General features: G+C 42.0%; 1 protein-coding gene across 1 annotated transcript; it reads right to left on the bottom strand.

Annotated features, from left to right (window-relative positions):
• Positions 1 to 4,574: 4,574 nt before the first annotated feature.
• Positions 4,575 to 14,343, bottom strand: LOC120043547 (angiopoietin-1-like; the record flags this gene model as incomplete). The annotated part of the gene is made up of 5 exons (XM_038988105.1): positions 4,575 to 5,707; positions 6,540 to 6,670; positions 9,973 to 10,139; positions 13,429 to 13,530; positions 14,197 to 14,343. Coding segments are annotated over 5 exons (708 nt in total), but the record flags the coding sequence as incomplete, so codon positions are not given.
• Positions 14,344 to 15,622: the final 1,279 nt, after the last annotated feature.

Genomic DNA, 15,622 nt, shown 5'->3' with positions numbered 1-15,622 from the left:
CCTACACAGTAATATGGGGAAAAGGGGCTGGACGGAACCAAAGGAAAGAAAGTAAATATCAAAGCTCCCCCTCTCCTATCTAACCTGCCTACCCACTTAACTTACCTAACTTAGCACCACCTGGTGCCCTAACCAAAATACAGGGGGTGGTCCGCCCAGGTCTTACCTAGTGTGCCTAGACATTGAATATACTACGGGTATATGTATGCCCTCGGGCCTCTTGCCTAAGCACTCCCTAAGTGCCTTCCCCTTCCCCCCTGGGAACAAATGAAACAGAATAATTATTAACAATTTCACACACACTTTACAACAAAACTGAGTAAACTAACTCAGGCCACTAAAGAAGCTTTGACAAAGCAACAAACACAGAACTCTTTATAATGATTTCTCCAAAACATTCAATCTCCCTCTAATCTTTTCTCCAAAATATTCAATCTCCCTCTAACCTCCAATCATTTCTCTCTCCTTCTGAACAGAACACTGGCTTTTATATCTTCTGGTGGCAATGGTGATTAGAGTCAGCTGCTTCTTGACGAGGGGGCGGAGTCAGCTCCAATCATCAATTAGCCTGGTGTCGACCAATCAGCTGGTTGGGGAGGCTTCCAGGAAGCCATCTCCTGAAACACACACACTCAAATACAACACAGAAACTGGGGAACGTAACACATGATACAGATTTAATTGAGCCCTAACTGAAAAAGACAAGTTGAATTGAAAACACAAAACGTATTCATTCATTATTATAATTCAGAATGGTATTTTTATTACTCATGCACTGCCAAACAGCTGGCCAAGAACACGGTGACAAACAGGTTTGAGAACATTCTGCTGAAGGGGGGCATCAATACTTAAGACCTTTCATTTCACTCAATTCAACTCTCACTCCATTTCACTTCAAATGGTAAAACTTGAAATCATTTTAACCTGGTATTTATAGTATTTCACAAAAACAACTAAGGCATTTTACCTGTCAGGTTACCTGTCAGGTCAACCACTGTTTCCTGGGGGGAATAAAATAAAATAAACATTTGAATTGTGAAATGTGACTTTACAAACCATTCTTGAACGTGAAATGTTATAAAACAGCTTTAAAAATTTTAACCAACTCTTGTTTCCTATAATCAGCACTAAGCTACTGCCAAATAGATGTCCGATTATTGAATTTAAATGTAGAAGCAATAGGGCCAAAATGTTTATTTCTTTAGTCTAAGACAATGGGTGGGGGGGTGTAAGCTGACATATGGAATTGTTTTAAAGTGGTCATACTATGGATCATTTAGCTATTTGATATAGAATTTTAGGACCCCTTTAGGTATCCCCAAATAAATAAATACAAAAATTATATTGATTTTGGCTGCTAAAGCCCATAGAAATGCATTGAATAACACATTCATAAATGGCAAAAAGGACAGTCCAAAAATAAATGATGAGAATCAAGGTTTTGAAGTGTCTGTCCTAAAACTAGGAGATATTAAAAATCTCAGGAAATAAATATATGCACAGATTTAACCCATTTTCTGTGTAGGCACAAAACGAGCTTCATACTGTACTTCCATTAGATGTTTTAAACCGGTTCCGGTTACCCTCCTATCTGTAGATGCACAGTACCTACAAGATTTACCTCTTTTGGCAGGAATATCTTAGCCAACCTCAGTTGAACTTGTTGGCCAATTTAATATGCAAATATGCTGTTTTCAATCAGGATCTCATCGATCACTGCCTCATTGCCTGCATCCGCTATGGGTCCGCGGTCAAACAACCACCCCTCATCACTGTCAAACGCTCCCTAAAATACTTCTGCGAGCAAGCCTTTCTAATCGACCTGGCCCGGGTATCCTGGAAGGATATTGACCTCATCCCGTCAGTCGAGGATGCCTGGTCGTTCTTTAAAAGTAATTTCCTCACCATCTTAAATAAGCATGCCCCTTTCAAAAAATGTAGAACTAAGAACAGATATATCCCTTGGTTCATTCCAGACCTGACTGCCCTCGACCAGCACAAAAACATCCTGTGGCGGACTGCAATAGCATTGAATAGTCTTCCCGATATGCAACTGTTCAGGGAAGTCAGGAACCAATACACAAAGTCAGTCAGGAAAGCAAACGCTAGCTTTTTCAAACAGAAATTTGCATCCTGTAGCTCTAACTCCAAAAGGTTTTGGGACACTGTAAAGTCCATGGAGAACAAGAGCACCTCCTCCCAGCTGCCCACTGCACTGAGGCTAGGTAACACTGTCACCACCGATAAATCCACGATAATTGAGAATTTCAATAAGTATTTCTCTACGGCTGGCCATGCTTTCCTCCTGGCTACCCCAACCCCGGCCAACAGCTCCGCACCCCCCGCAGCTACTTGCCCAAGCCTCCCCAGCTTCTCCTTTACCCAAATCCAGATAGCAGATGGTCTGAAATAACTCCAAAATCTGGACCCATACAAATCAGCTGGGCTAGACAATCTGGACCCTCTCTTTCTAAAATTATCCGCCGCCATTGTTGCAACCCCTATTACCAGTCTGTTCAACCTCTCTTTCGTATCGTCCGAGATCCCTAAAGATTGGAAAGCTGCCGCGGTCATCCCCCTTTTCAAAGGGGGTGACACTCTAGACCCAAACTGTTATAGACCTATATCCATCCTGCCCTGTCTCTCTAAAGTCTTTGAAAGCCAAGGTAATAAACAGATCACTGACCATTTCGAATCCCACCGTACCTTCTCCGCTGTGCAATCCGGTTTCTGAGCTGGTCACAAGTGCACCTCAGCCACGCTCAAGATACTAAACGATATCATAACCGCCATCAATAAAAGATTGTACTGTGCAGCCGTCTTCATCGACCTGGCCAAGGCTTTCGACTCTGTCAATCACCGTATTCTTATCGGCAGACTCAACAGCCTTGGTTTCTCAAATGACTGCCTCTACTGGTTCACCAACTACTTCTCAGATAGAGTTCAGTGTGTCAAATCGGAGGGCCTGTTGTCCAGACCTCTGGCAGTCTCTATGGGGGTACCACAGGGTTCAATTCTCGGGCCGACTCTTTTCTCTATATAAATCAACGATGTCGCTCTTGCTGCGGGTGATTCCCTGATTCACCTGTACGTAGACGACACCATTATGGCCCTTCTTTGGACACTGTGTTAACAAACCTCCAAACGAGCTTCAATGCCATACAACACTCCTTCCGTGGCCTCCAACTGCTCTTAAACGCTAGTAAAACTAAATGCATGCTCTTCAACCGTTCGCTGCCCGCACCTGCCCGCCCAACTAGCATCACTACTCTGGATGGTTCTGACTTAGAATATATGGACAACTACAAATACCTAGGTGTCTGGCTAGACTGTAAACTCTCCTTCCAGACTATTATTAAACATCTCCAATCCAAATGAAATCTAGAATCGGCTTCCTATTTCGCAACAAAGCCGAATTCACTCACGCCGCCTAGTGAAACTGACTATCCTACCAATCCTTGACTTCGGCGATGTAATTTACAAAATAGCCTCCAACACTCTACTCAGCAAACTGGATGCAGTCTATCACAGTGCCATCCGTTTTGTCAACAAAGCCCCATATACCACCTTCCACTGCGACCTGTATGCTCTAATCGGCTGGCCCTCACTACATATTCATCGCCAGACCCACTGGCTCCAAGGTCATATATAAGTCTTTGCTAGGTAAAGCTCCGCCTTATCTCAGCTCACTGGTCACTATAACAACACCCACCCGTAACACGTGCTCAAGCAGGTATGTCTCACTGGTCATCCCCAAAGCCAACACCTACTTCGGCCACCTTTCCTCCAGTTCTCTGCTGCCAATGACTGGAATGTATTGCAAAGATAACTGAAGCTGGAGACTTATATTTCCCTCTCTAACTCTAATCATCAGCTATGTGAGCAGCTAACCGATCGCTGCAGCTGTACATAGCCCATCTGTAAATAGCACACCAGTATTGCACACCAGTATTTCTACTTGCACATCATCTGCACATCTATCACTCCAGTGTTAATTTGCTAAATTGTAATTACTTGCTACTATGGCCTATTTATTGCCTTACCTCCTCACGCCATTTGCACACACTGTATATAGACTTTCTTTTTTTTCTATTGTGTTATTGACTGTACGCTTGTTTATTCCATGTGTAACTCTGTGTTGTTGTTTGTGTCGCACTGCTTTGCATTATCTTGGCCAGGTCACAGTTGTAAATGAGAACTTGTTCTCAACTAGCCTACCTGGTTAAATAAAGGTGAAATTTAAAAAAAATCTATAAATAAATATTTCATATCTCTAAAACACACCTGTGTGTGGAGACAAAAATCTCCCATCTGGCAAGAGAAACCGATACGGACATTCAGAATGGTTCCCACCCACAGCCTTCCTGCCTGACACGCAGCCTGCAGAATAGAATGGAATGGTGATGTCTGTCTGTCTGTCTGTCTGTCTGTCACTGACCTTAACGTCATAACAATAGGAAAGTCCACCCCAGAGCCAGTAGTTCACATCACCTAAGTTCATGAAGTCACTGCAGTGTCTAGCTTGTTGGACTACTTTATAGAGCAGAAAAATGCTTGGCACTGCTTTTAGGGGGAATATTTTTAATTCATTTTTAATTCAAAACTTTTGTCATTGTTACAAAGTTCAACAAAGGCCTCAATAGATGTTGCAAATTAGTACAAATCTAGGAAGGGTATAAGAGCAACAATGCTTTTAATACTGAAAACTTACATGAAAGTGAAGACATCAATTATTTATCTCTATTCCATTAAATATTACAGTGTGGTGAGACACACTTAGACACCTTGCCTTAAACATAATGATTTAAAACACAGTACACTCCACACACACACACACACACACCAGCAATCCACTATATAGGCAAATAATATCCATAACAGTGTTCTGAAGTGTATCCAGTCTAGCCATCAGGCTTCTCTGCCCACAGTGCAGACTAAGAGAGCAGTACACTGATTCACAACGTGTTAACAGGAATACCTTACCCATAGAAGAACAATACACAACAGATACATGAAAGAGACAAATGAAAAGAGACAAATGAAAAGAGACAAAATGAAAAGAGACAAAATGAAAAGAGACAAATGAAAAGAGACAAATGAAAAGAGACAAATGAAAAGAGACAAATGAATAGAGACACAAATGAAAGGGAGACAAATGAGAGCGAGCCAAATGAAAGTCTTTCAAAAGCACCAAGTCTTACGTTCATATCCTCTTCATGTAACCCACTTCTACAGTTTGATTCATTGCAGAGCTGGTGCTCAAGCATACTGTCTCAAACTATCAATGTCTTTCAAGAGGACATGTAAGCACCAGAAAGTCAGAATCCAAGTTCCTCATAGAAAGCAAAATGATGTTGGTAATTTTTAAGTCAAAGTACAAACAATTATCCCACCTTGTATTTTGTGTTTCCGTCACACCTGTTGTGACTTTCTTTTCTGCATCAGGACAGTACTTTATCGCATAAAAACAGTTGGATGGAAACATGGCTAATGATGCCAATATGTCTATGGACAGCGTACACAACGACAGTCACCAAAAGGTCATCTCAGAAGTCTGCTGGTCGTATCATCATGGTGGTAGCACGGAGAGAGTAACTAGACCCTTTGAAGTAGTGCCACCTAATCCCATTCAGTTTACCCATGTTCTGACCATGACTGTAGTACATCCCGTTCAGGTTCGATGGTCCACAGGCATCGAACCACCAACCTGAAGGCATAGAGAGAAACGCAGAGAGAAACAAAGAAAATAGATTTTAGGCTTGATGATGTTACACTATCAGAGAACTATCAAAGTCATAACTGTGTGACCTCCCTGTAACCTCTGATTATCTCTGGATAGCTTTGTTGCAACGCCAAGTAGTCAACACTAGAGCAGACTCCAGCACTCCTCTCTTTGGAAAGCTTTGCCCCATTCTGACCTCTGACCTTTCATTACAGGTGAGAGCGGAGTATGAGGGCAACTAACAAAACATAAATAGTCTACAACAATCTCTGTGGGGGGGGGGGGGACCAGGTTTGGGAAATGCTGGTCTAGACATTGATAAGAGGATAAAGACATGTATGTTTGTCATGTATTTTCTGATGTACATTCTTGATCTAAATCCTGATGAGATTGTAGCTTCTCATTCTTAATAGGAATTTCACTGTCATTTTGATTTATTCTGCTGGCCAGTTCCCTGGACTTCTAAACCAGCCATGGCATGTGTCAATCATTATGTAAAATGAGGCTGCCACCTGGCTTCACCAGCTGAGATACCATTCTCTGCTTTGATATGTCAGTAACAGTGCTGAATACATACTAACTGGCTCTGGCCTGCTCTGTAGTTCTTCTAGACCGGAGATAAAGTGGGTGAGGGTGACAGGGAGGTCAATGGGTTGAAAATGTTTTACCAAAATGACAAATGCTTCACCTAGCATAGTCTGGGTGGGTGGTTGTTGTTGTCTTATAGCTTCTACTTATCAAATTGTTTCAGTTCTACAGGAGTACATACCGAGTGCATGTGTTTAGAGGTTAATGTGGACTTTAACCTCAGACATACCCCCGGTGAGCATGAGAGCACATTTGCAGATGCAGTTGTCGTTGTCCATATCCTTGGTACTGAAGTCTGCTCCGTTGATGACCAGGCTGCTCTGTCTGCCTGCCGTTCCACTGTGACTCTTCAGGAACAGCCTGACACAGTCGCCAGGGAAACACAGAGGGAAATAAAGCAGAAACACAATGCTAGTGCCCTTTAGCAGCTGGAGAATGCTTTGTTCTTGTTCTCACTGTGTGCACGCTGGAGGACAGAAATTCACCACCACGCTGTTCTTCTAATGTAAATAATATGTACCTCCCCTTGCAACCTGGTCTCAGAGCATTTCATATTATTCTGTACATAAATCCGAGACACTCCATTTAATATTATATGTTTCGTTTCGTATGGTTACATGAGACAGATTGTTACTTAAGGCAAAAATGTACCTCCCCTTGTTCTCACTGTGTGAACGTTTGAGGACATAAATTCACCACCACACTGTTCTTCTAATCTACTTCAAGGAATATGTACCCTTCCAAATAAGTGTCTTTGAAATTCTCGTACACTATATTAAAATCCAATCACACCTGTTGCTTTCATAAAGAAAATCCTGGTTTATGAGGACATTGTTGGTTTCCTCGTTTGTCTCAAGCCGTATGTGTACTTCCCTGCGCATCCTTTGCACTCCCTCCTCCTGCATTGTTTGGCCCTATCTACTGTACTGCATGTCAAGCAGCGGCAGCTCCAACTGTGGTTTATGAGTCAGACATCTTTGATGTCTTTCCAGAACCAGGTGATGGATAATTCACGCAAGAGAGAGGCCCTATTCTTAGTCAGTGGTCTTGTATACTATGTCTATGTTGAATACTGTGTCTATGTTGAATACTGTGTCTATGTTGAATGCTGTGTCTATGTTGAATACTGTGTCTATGTTGAATACTGTGTCTATGTTGAATACTGTGTCTATGTTGAATACTGTGTCTATGTTGAATGCTGTGTCTATGTTGAATACTGTGTCTATGTTGAATACTGTGTCTATGTTGAATACTGTGTCTATGTTGAATACTGTGTCTATGTTGAATACTGTGTCTATGTTGAATACTGTGTCTATGTTAGACCATCATAGATACAGTACAACAGTCACTTTGAGAGGGTTGATTAGTTCAACACATCAGGCCTCACAGCACGAGACCACATTTCTATGATCTTAACGTATTTAACAAACATTGTTCAATTAATTCATCTATTACACAAATATGAATGACACAGATAATGAAATAAATTAATACATTTCACAATTGAACTTGACCTGAACACTGGTGTCCATCAATTATAACGTCTCTATCTGTGGTCCCTCTGTGTGGTCATATATCTGACCCATCAAAGTGTCAGGCTGATCATTAATGTGGCTTGGCTGCTATGGTGACCAGGTATTTGGCTCCTGTACAGTGACTCTGTGTCACATTAAGTACTGTAGTTATGGAAGGCAGCTTGGCTCTCTGAAACCCAGTGTGTCTGAAGAGCTGCAAAGTTGCTTAGGAGCCATGAACAGGGCGACCATGTCTATCGGCGCCATCTTGCTATCAGATGTGTGTGTATTGTTATGTATTGTTGGATACTACTGCACTGTTGGAGCTAGGAACACCAGCATTTAGCTAGGTATTACTGCACTGTTAGAGCTAGGAACACAAGCATTTAGTTAGGTATTACTGCACTGTTGGAGCTAGGAACACCAGCATTTAGCTAGGTATTACTGCACTGTTGGAGCTAGGAACACCAGCATTTAGTTAGGTATTACTGCACTGTTGGAGCTAGGAACACCAGCATTTAGTTAGGTATTACTGCACTGTTGGAGCTAGGAACACCAGCATTTAGCTAGGTATTACTGCACTGTTGGAGCTAGGAACACCAGCATTTAGCTAGGTATTACTGCACTGTTGGAGCTAGGAACACCAGCATTTAGTTAGGTATTACTGCACTGTTGGCGCTAGGAACACCAGCATTTAGCTAGGTATTACTGCACTGTTAGAGCTAGGAACACAAGCATTTAGTTAGGTATTACTGCACTGTTGGAGCTAGGAACACACGCCGTGTGTACACAACCAGTAACATTTTATTGGATTTGAGCTGTAGGCCCATTTAACGCCACACTCCATAGAATATGTTTCCTTTTAAAGGCTGTGATCTTCCTCTATAAGCCATGTTTAAAATAATGGTCATTATTTACATACATTCCCAATAACGGATTACACAGTATATACTGACTGCTATGTACTGTAAATTACTTTTCCATTTCCACTGATGGACTCTGTTAACTCTCCCTCTCAATACTACTCAAAAGTTCCTCTAATAGCTCTTTGTACATCCTTCCATCCTTCCTTGTTTTTAACTGGTCAGTACAAGTGTGAGCCAGGTAAAAAAGAAATGGTACAAGTGTGTTCGTTTGTGTGATCACACGTCCGTGTGTGGGTGAACTAAATCAGATTGAGAATAAGTTTGCTGGTTATCATTCTAGGAAATATAATAATTCCCTTTTACGATCTTACATTTTATTTAGTTAGTAATGGCATTGTGAAATGAGGCAGAGCCTCTCTTTCCCTAAGAAGCTGTGTGACAATAGTTTGTTTTGGACCATCTCCAAGACAAGTATTACAGAATGGCAATGAAATAAGAATCTAGAGACCAAAATTGATTCCATTCCAGAACGCAAAACATTTTCCAGTATGTTTTTGAAGAGACAATAAATAAAAAAGTAAGAATTATGATCTGCTGAAGTCCTAGAAGCCTCAATCAGAAGGTTATGGACAAAGAAGTCAAGCAAACTGAAAAATGTATACATTAATTGATTACAAATCATGATCAGAGTCACCAGTGCCTCACCATCGTTACTGTGATGGAAATACAACACCAAGCACATCATTGTCAGTGATAGAACAAAGTCCAATATCTCATTCCCACTTCATTAAAAATATACTGCAGTTCCTCAAGCAAGTAAAGGCAACCACAGTTGAGTAGTTGAGTGACTATTTAAGTAGGAATGTGGGCGTATGTAGTGGGGAATGTCCTATGATCCTAAAAACTGTACTGTAGGTACGATAGAATGCGCTGAGATATGACAAAACTTCATTTCCTCCACTTAGGGTACATACAGATGTAGGATCTTAATTTGAGCCAGTTTGCTAGAGCAGGAAAATAATCCTGCAGCAACAGGAAATGTGAATTATGTGGATTATAATTAATGGAAATTTATGTCAGGGTTGAAACATTTTTCTTTAGGGCAAATCAAGTCTGAGTTTTCAAAGTGGAAATTACAAACTTTAGAAGATTTTTTTAAACTCAACTCAGCATTTCCTTCTGTGCAGGAAAATTCTCAGCAACAAAAGAGTGATCAAATTAAGATCCTACATCTGTAGCTGATATCAGCACTCCTACTGTGAGACTCTTGCTGGTATCCTACCTGTAATTCTGCTTCTCGCTGCCGATATAGAAGCGGTCGTAGTGGGAGAAGGCCTGCTGTCCGTCCCAGTCGGTCACTTCCACCCTCAGGTTGTAGGGCCTCTGACTGGTCAGCAGGAACACAAACTCATTCCCCAGCCAGTGTTCTCCAAACAGACTCCCAAAGCCCTGCAACAACACAACAGCACAGCAACACTTGTGTACGTAAGCCTTGTCTCCTGTTACTGTAGTGTAAGGCAGCTTGATGTACAAGTATACCCCTTAGACAGGACACCTTGACAAGACACCTGCCTTGTCCCAGCAACACATGGAGCTATAGAAAAATAATGAATGTCATATCGGGTTCTTCTACACAAGATCACAAAAAGGTAGAACCTTAAGACTGTTAGAGGGATGTTCTACTCAGTGAATCTTTATTCTCTTTTTTTTAAATAAAAAGTGTGGAATTGAGGGAGACAGACAGATGAGATAAAGATACATTTATTTATCTAGGCAAGTTAGTTAAGACTGACTTATACAATGATGGCTTAGGAACAGTGGGTTAATTGCCTTGTTCAGGGGCAGAACGACAGATTTTTACCTTGTCAGCTCGGGGATTTGATCCACCAACCTTTCGGTTACTGGCCACGCTCTAACCACTAGGCTACCTGCCGCCCCTATAGAGAGAGATATATAGAGATATATAGATAGAGAGATATAGCTAGCGAGACATAGACAGAGAGGTATATAGATAGAGAGGTATAGAGATATATAGATAGAGATATATATATATAGAGATAGAGATAGAAATATATAGATAGAGAGATAGATATAGCCTCCAGTATTTATGCTGCAATAGTTTGTGTCGGGGGGCTAGGATCAGTCTGTTATATCTGGAGTATTTATCCTGTCTTATACGGTGTCCTGTGTAAGTATGCCCCCTCTAACTCTCTTTTCTCTCTCTCTCAGAGGACCTGAGCCCTAGGACCATGCCTCAGGACTACCTGGCCTGATGACTTGCTGTCCCCAGTCTACCTGCTGCTGCTCCAGTTTCAACTGTTCTGCCTGCGGCTATTGAACCCTGCCTTGTTCACTGGACGTGCTACCTTGTCCTGGACCTGCTGTTTTCGACTCTCTCTCTCTCTCTCTCTCTCTCTACCGCACCTGCTGTCTCTAACTCTGAATGATCGGCTATGAAAAGCCAACTTACATTTACTCCTGAGGTGCTGACCTGTTGCACCCTCTACAACCACTGTGATTATTATTATTTGACACGGCTGGTCATCTATGAACGTTTGAACATCTTGGCCATGTACTGTTATAATCTCCACCCGGCACAGCCAGAAGAGAACTGGCCACCCTTCAGAACCTGGTTCCTCTCTAGGTTTCTTCCTAGGTTGCTGCGTTTCTAGGGAGTTTTTCCCAGCCACCGTGCTTCTACATCTGCATTGCTTGCTGTTTGGGGTTTTAGGCTGAGTTTCCGTATAGCACTTTGTCACATAGGCTGATGTAAAAAGGGCTTTATAAATACATTTGATTGATTGATAAAAGATAGAGAGAGATAGAGATATAGATAGAAAGATAGAGATATATAGATATATATAAAGAGATATATAGATATAGAGAGATAGGTTGGATTCTGTAGCACCAGTACTAGACCAGACCTTGGAATTCATCTTTCTTTACCAGAGACATTTTACAATATATCAACATTTGAATGGTGATCTAAGCACACTATGTTTAGACTCAACTTAAACAGTTTCCTCTCTCCTGTCATTTTCTCTCAGAAGTGTTCAATCAGAGGCCATTAGTGTCATTATGAAATACTCCCAACAGAGGGGTCACCGAGCGAACACATACCCGTTGAATGCCAGCGTCTTTGCCAGGCTATACTCCACACTTCCTTAGCCCCTGACTGGAGGACAGTCCTCTCTCGCTCAGCCCTGAGGCCGAGCCCTTTATAGCCACAGGGCTCTGTCAAGGCCTAATGGGGCTGGCAGTGGCAACACAGTTGATTTGTCCTAAATGGCCCATATTCATTTTAAAGTACAATACTTTTGACCAGGGCCCATAGGGCACCCTATTTCCACATAGGGCACCCTATTGCCCCATAGGGCTCTGGTCAAAAGTAGTGCACTATATAGGGAATAGGATGCCACTTGGGATGCACAAAGTCTGTTTTGTGCTATGCGTTTGTACATGCTCCTTTTTCTGTTGGAGTTTGACATATACATTCATATGGTGGAATGTTGTACAGATTCATATTTTCCCAAAAATCGACCAAGTTTCAATTCCGGGAATAATTCCTATTTATCCTGAGAGTCCTGGAAAATACTGCAAAAATCAGAAGTGCCCTTTTAAAACCAAGATGGTCACTATGGTTCTCCCCAAATAAGAGGGGTGCTGCGCCACTATGTAAAGATTTCAGAGCAAATTAAATGTACATTTAGTCATGATAGTTGTTCTATCTTTGATCGCCAGCGCATTTCAGAAGTAGCCCCACAGAGCACACTGAGTAAAGCGTTGTTTCTTTGTAACAGCAGTCAAACAAAAGTCAAGTGACCAAAGTTGCTAAACTTGATAGATAACCTCCTTCAATGAATGACAGAATATCTCCCATATTTGGCCTCAATCAAGTAGATGATTATACAGAAAGCAGATCAGCTCATGAATAACGGGGAGAGGAAGTGGAATAGTTTAAATATCAAGGTATCTTAACGAGGACTGTTTAAAAAATATCCATATCTTCTCTTACTCTCTATATCATTTGTTGATCACACATTCTCTATGAGACAGCACAGAGAAGGGGGGAAAGAGGTATTTTGACATGCATAGGTGAGAGACATGCTTTGATAATGCATCCTACAGAATAAAATGAGCTACAGGAGTGAGACAGGAGTCAGGATTTTGGGTTTCATTAGGATTGGGATTGGATAGGGAAATAGCCTAGGTTCTAGGATGAGAATATAGAATTTTCCCTTATGCCTTGTTAACAGACTTCATGCCTGTAACAGAGATGCCTGTGTAGTGAATTGTACATAGGCCTATCAAATTTGTGACTGTTTGAAGATTTACAATGACAGCTTAAAGAGGCACACGCTCTTTAAAAGGCTATACTGTAGGGTTTCCTGTGGGGTTTATTAACTGTATTCGGGTCGTGTGTGCAGTCCGGCAGTGTCAATTATGTGTGCGCTTTGAATTTATAGCGACTTTGTGTCAAATATGCTAGACTAAAGGCTTCAATGTGACAACCTGTTTGGTTAATGTCCAATAAATGTTTTTGTTAATCTTTTGCTGAGGGATTTCATTAGTGCAGACATTGGGGAATTTTATTGTAATTTCCCGTATTTTGGGGGTAAACGTGAAGAGTGTTCCCGCTAAAGTCCCGGGATCCCGATTACCCATGTTAATCCCTGGTGCTATGTATTCACCAACATCAGAAGAATGCTGTGAGGATATCCCACCCTGCCCTCCTCACCATCTTGTACTCCTTCCACGTCCTCTGGAAGTCCATGGTTCCATCTTTTCTCCTCTGAATGACGGACCATCCTCCCCCTGCTGCCTCCATGTTACAGTAAACCTACAGAGAGAGAGACAGAAAGACCGTGACATGAGTAGCTTACACACTACTCTCACACATGCAGTGCATATCATGACAATAAAGACTGTTTCATGTAAAAGGAGTGACTCCTGTAGATGAGGCTCCCTGGTCCTTAGTTTTGTGTACCATGGTCAGGCCACAATGACGGAATGTGTCCTAAGCCCAGGGACGTAGCTCAGTGTAACCATGGACACTGACAGCAGCACAGCTGATAATGGACAGCAACACTGTTGCCAGTCAGCCATCTGCGGCTTGGCAGGACACTACTGAGGAGGAGGACATCTGCTGTGTAGCTGTGCTGAAGAGGCCAGCCAAGAGTATTTCCAGCTCCAGCATATCACCCAGCCAGCCAATACCTGACATATTCCTGGGATATTGTTGTTGAATCTTTTGGCAAGCGGCTTTAGAGTACCGTATATTAAATGCTGCCACTTCACTTGCAAGTAAACTAAAGTAGGTTACAGTCAAAAAAAGTGCAGGCGTTTATTTTTTCATGTCTGTTTTTGCTGTTTCCATGCTGAGGTAAAGCCAGGCCTGCATATATCATCTAATATATGCCTCTATATTACACATTCTGCTAATAGAATTTACATCTCTTTTCCCCCTCTAATATTCATTGAAGATAATATATCAAGTTTTCCGTACCTTTTTGGTCTCCTGTGTGTTGATGTGAATAGTATATACTCCACTGTTGTTGAAGCCAGCTTGAAAGATTTCAGAGCAGTCCCGATACTTTCTCTCCTCATGAGATGAATCTCTCTGCTTAAAGGCAAGGTTGCTGTTTGGGACAACTGTTTAAATAGATAATGAAACAAGAGCAAACACATGATCAGCTAGGCTCCAATTTGAATGCATCCAAAATCCTTTGTAACCAACAGCCCAGACTGGGTCAGGTCCTATCAGAACAGGTTCTTATGTAATCAACAGCCCAGACTGGGTCAGTTCCTATTAGAACAGGTTCTTATGTAATCAACAGCCCAGACTGGGTCAGTTCCTATCAGAACAGGTTCTTATGTAATCAACAGCCCAGACTGGGTCAGTTCCTATCAGAACAGGTTCTTATGTAATCAACAGCCCAGACTGGGTCAGGTCCTATTAGAACAGGTTCTTATGTAATCAACAGCCCAGACTGGGTCAGGTCCTATCAGAAAAGGTTCTTATGTAATCAACAGCCCAGACTGGGTCAGGTCCTATTAGAACAGGTTCTTATGTAATCAACAGCCAAGACTGGGTCAGTTCCTATCAGAACAGGTTCTTATGTAATCAACAGCCCAGACTGGGTCAGTTCCTATCAGAACAAATTCTTATGTAATCAACAGCCCAGACTGGGTCAGGTCCTATTAGAACAGGTTCTTATGTAATCAACAGCCCGGACTGGGTCAGTTCCTATCAGAACAGGTTCTTATGTAACCAACAGCCCAGACTGGGTCAGGTCCTATTAGAACAGGTTCTTATGTAGTCAACAGCCCGGACTGGGTCAGGTCCTATTAGAACAGGTTCTTATGTAATCAACAGCCCGGACTGGGTCAGGTCCTATTAGAAAAGGTTCTTATGTAATCAACAGCCCAGACTGGGTCAGGTCCTATCAGAACAGGTTCTTATGTAATCAACAGCCCAGACTGGGTCAGTTCCTATCAAAACAGGTTCTTATGTAATCAACAGCCCAGACTGGGTCAGTACCTATTAGAACAGGCTATTATGTAATCAACAGCCCAGACTGGGTCAGGTCTTAATAGAACAGGTTCTTATGTAATCAACAGCCCAGACTGGGTCAGTTCCTATCAAAACAGGTTATTGTGTAATCAACAACCCAGACTGGGTCAGGTCCTATTAGAACAGGTTCTTATGTAATCAACAGCCCAGACTGGGTAAGGTCCTATTAGAACAGGTTCTTATGTAATCAACAGCCCAGACTGGGTCAGGTCCTAATAGAACAGGTTCTTATGTAATCAACAGCCCAGACTGGGTCAATTCCTATTAGAACAGGTTCTTATTTAATCAATAGCCCAGACTGGGTCAGGTCCTATTAGAACAGGTTCTTATGTAGTCAACAGCCCGGACTGGGTCAGTT

This window comes from Salvelinus namaycush, unplaced genomic scaffold (genome assembly GCF_016432855.1).
Source record: "Salvelinus namaycush isolate Seneca unplaced genomic scaffold, SaNama_1.0 Scaffold951, whole genome shotgun sequence".
NCBI classification, from domain to species: Eukaryota; Metazoa; Chordata; class Actinopteri; order Salmoniformes; family Salmonidae; genus Salvelinus; species Salvelinus namaycush.
This window is presented reverse-complemented; position numbering and strand designations above follow the sequence as displayed.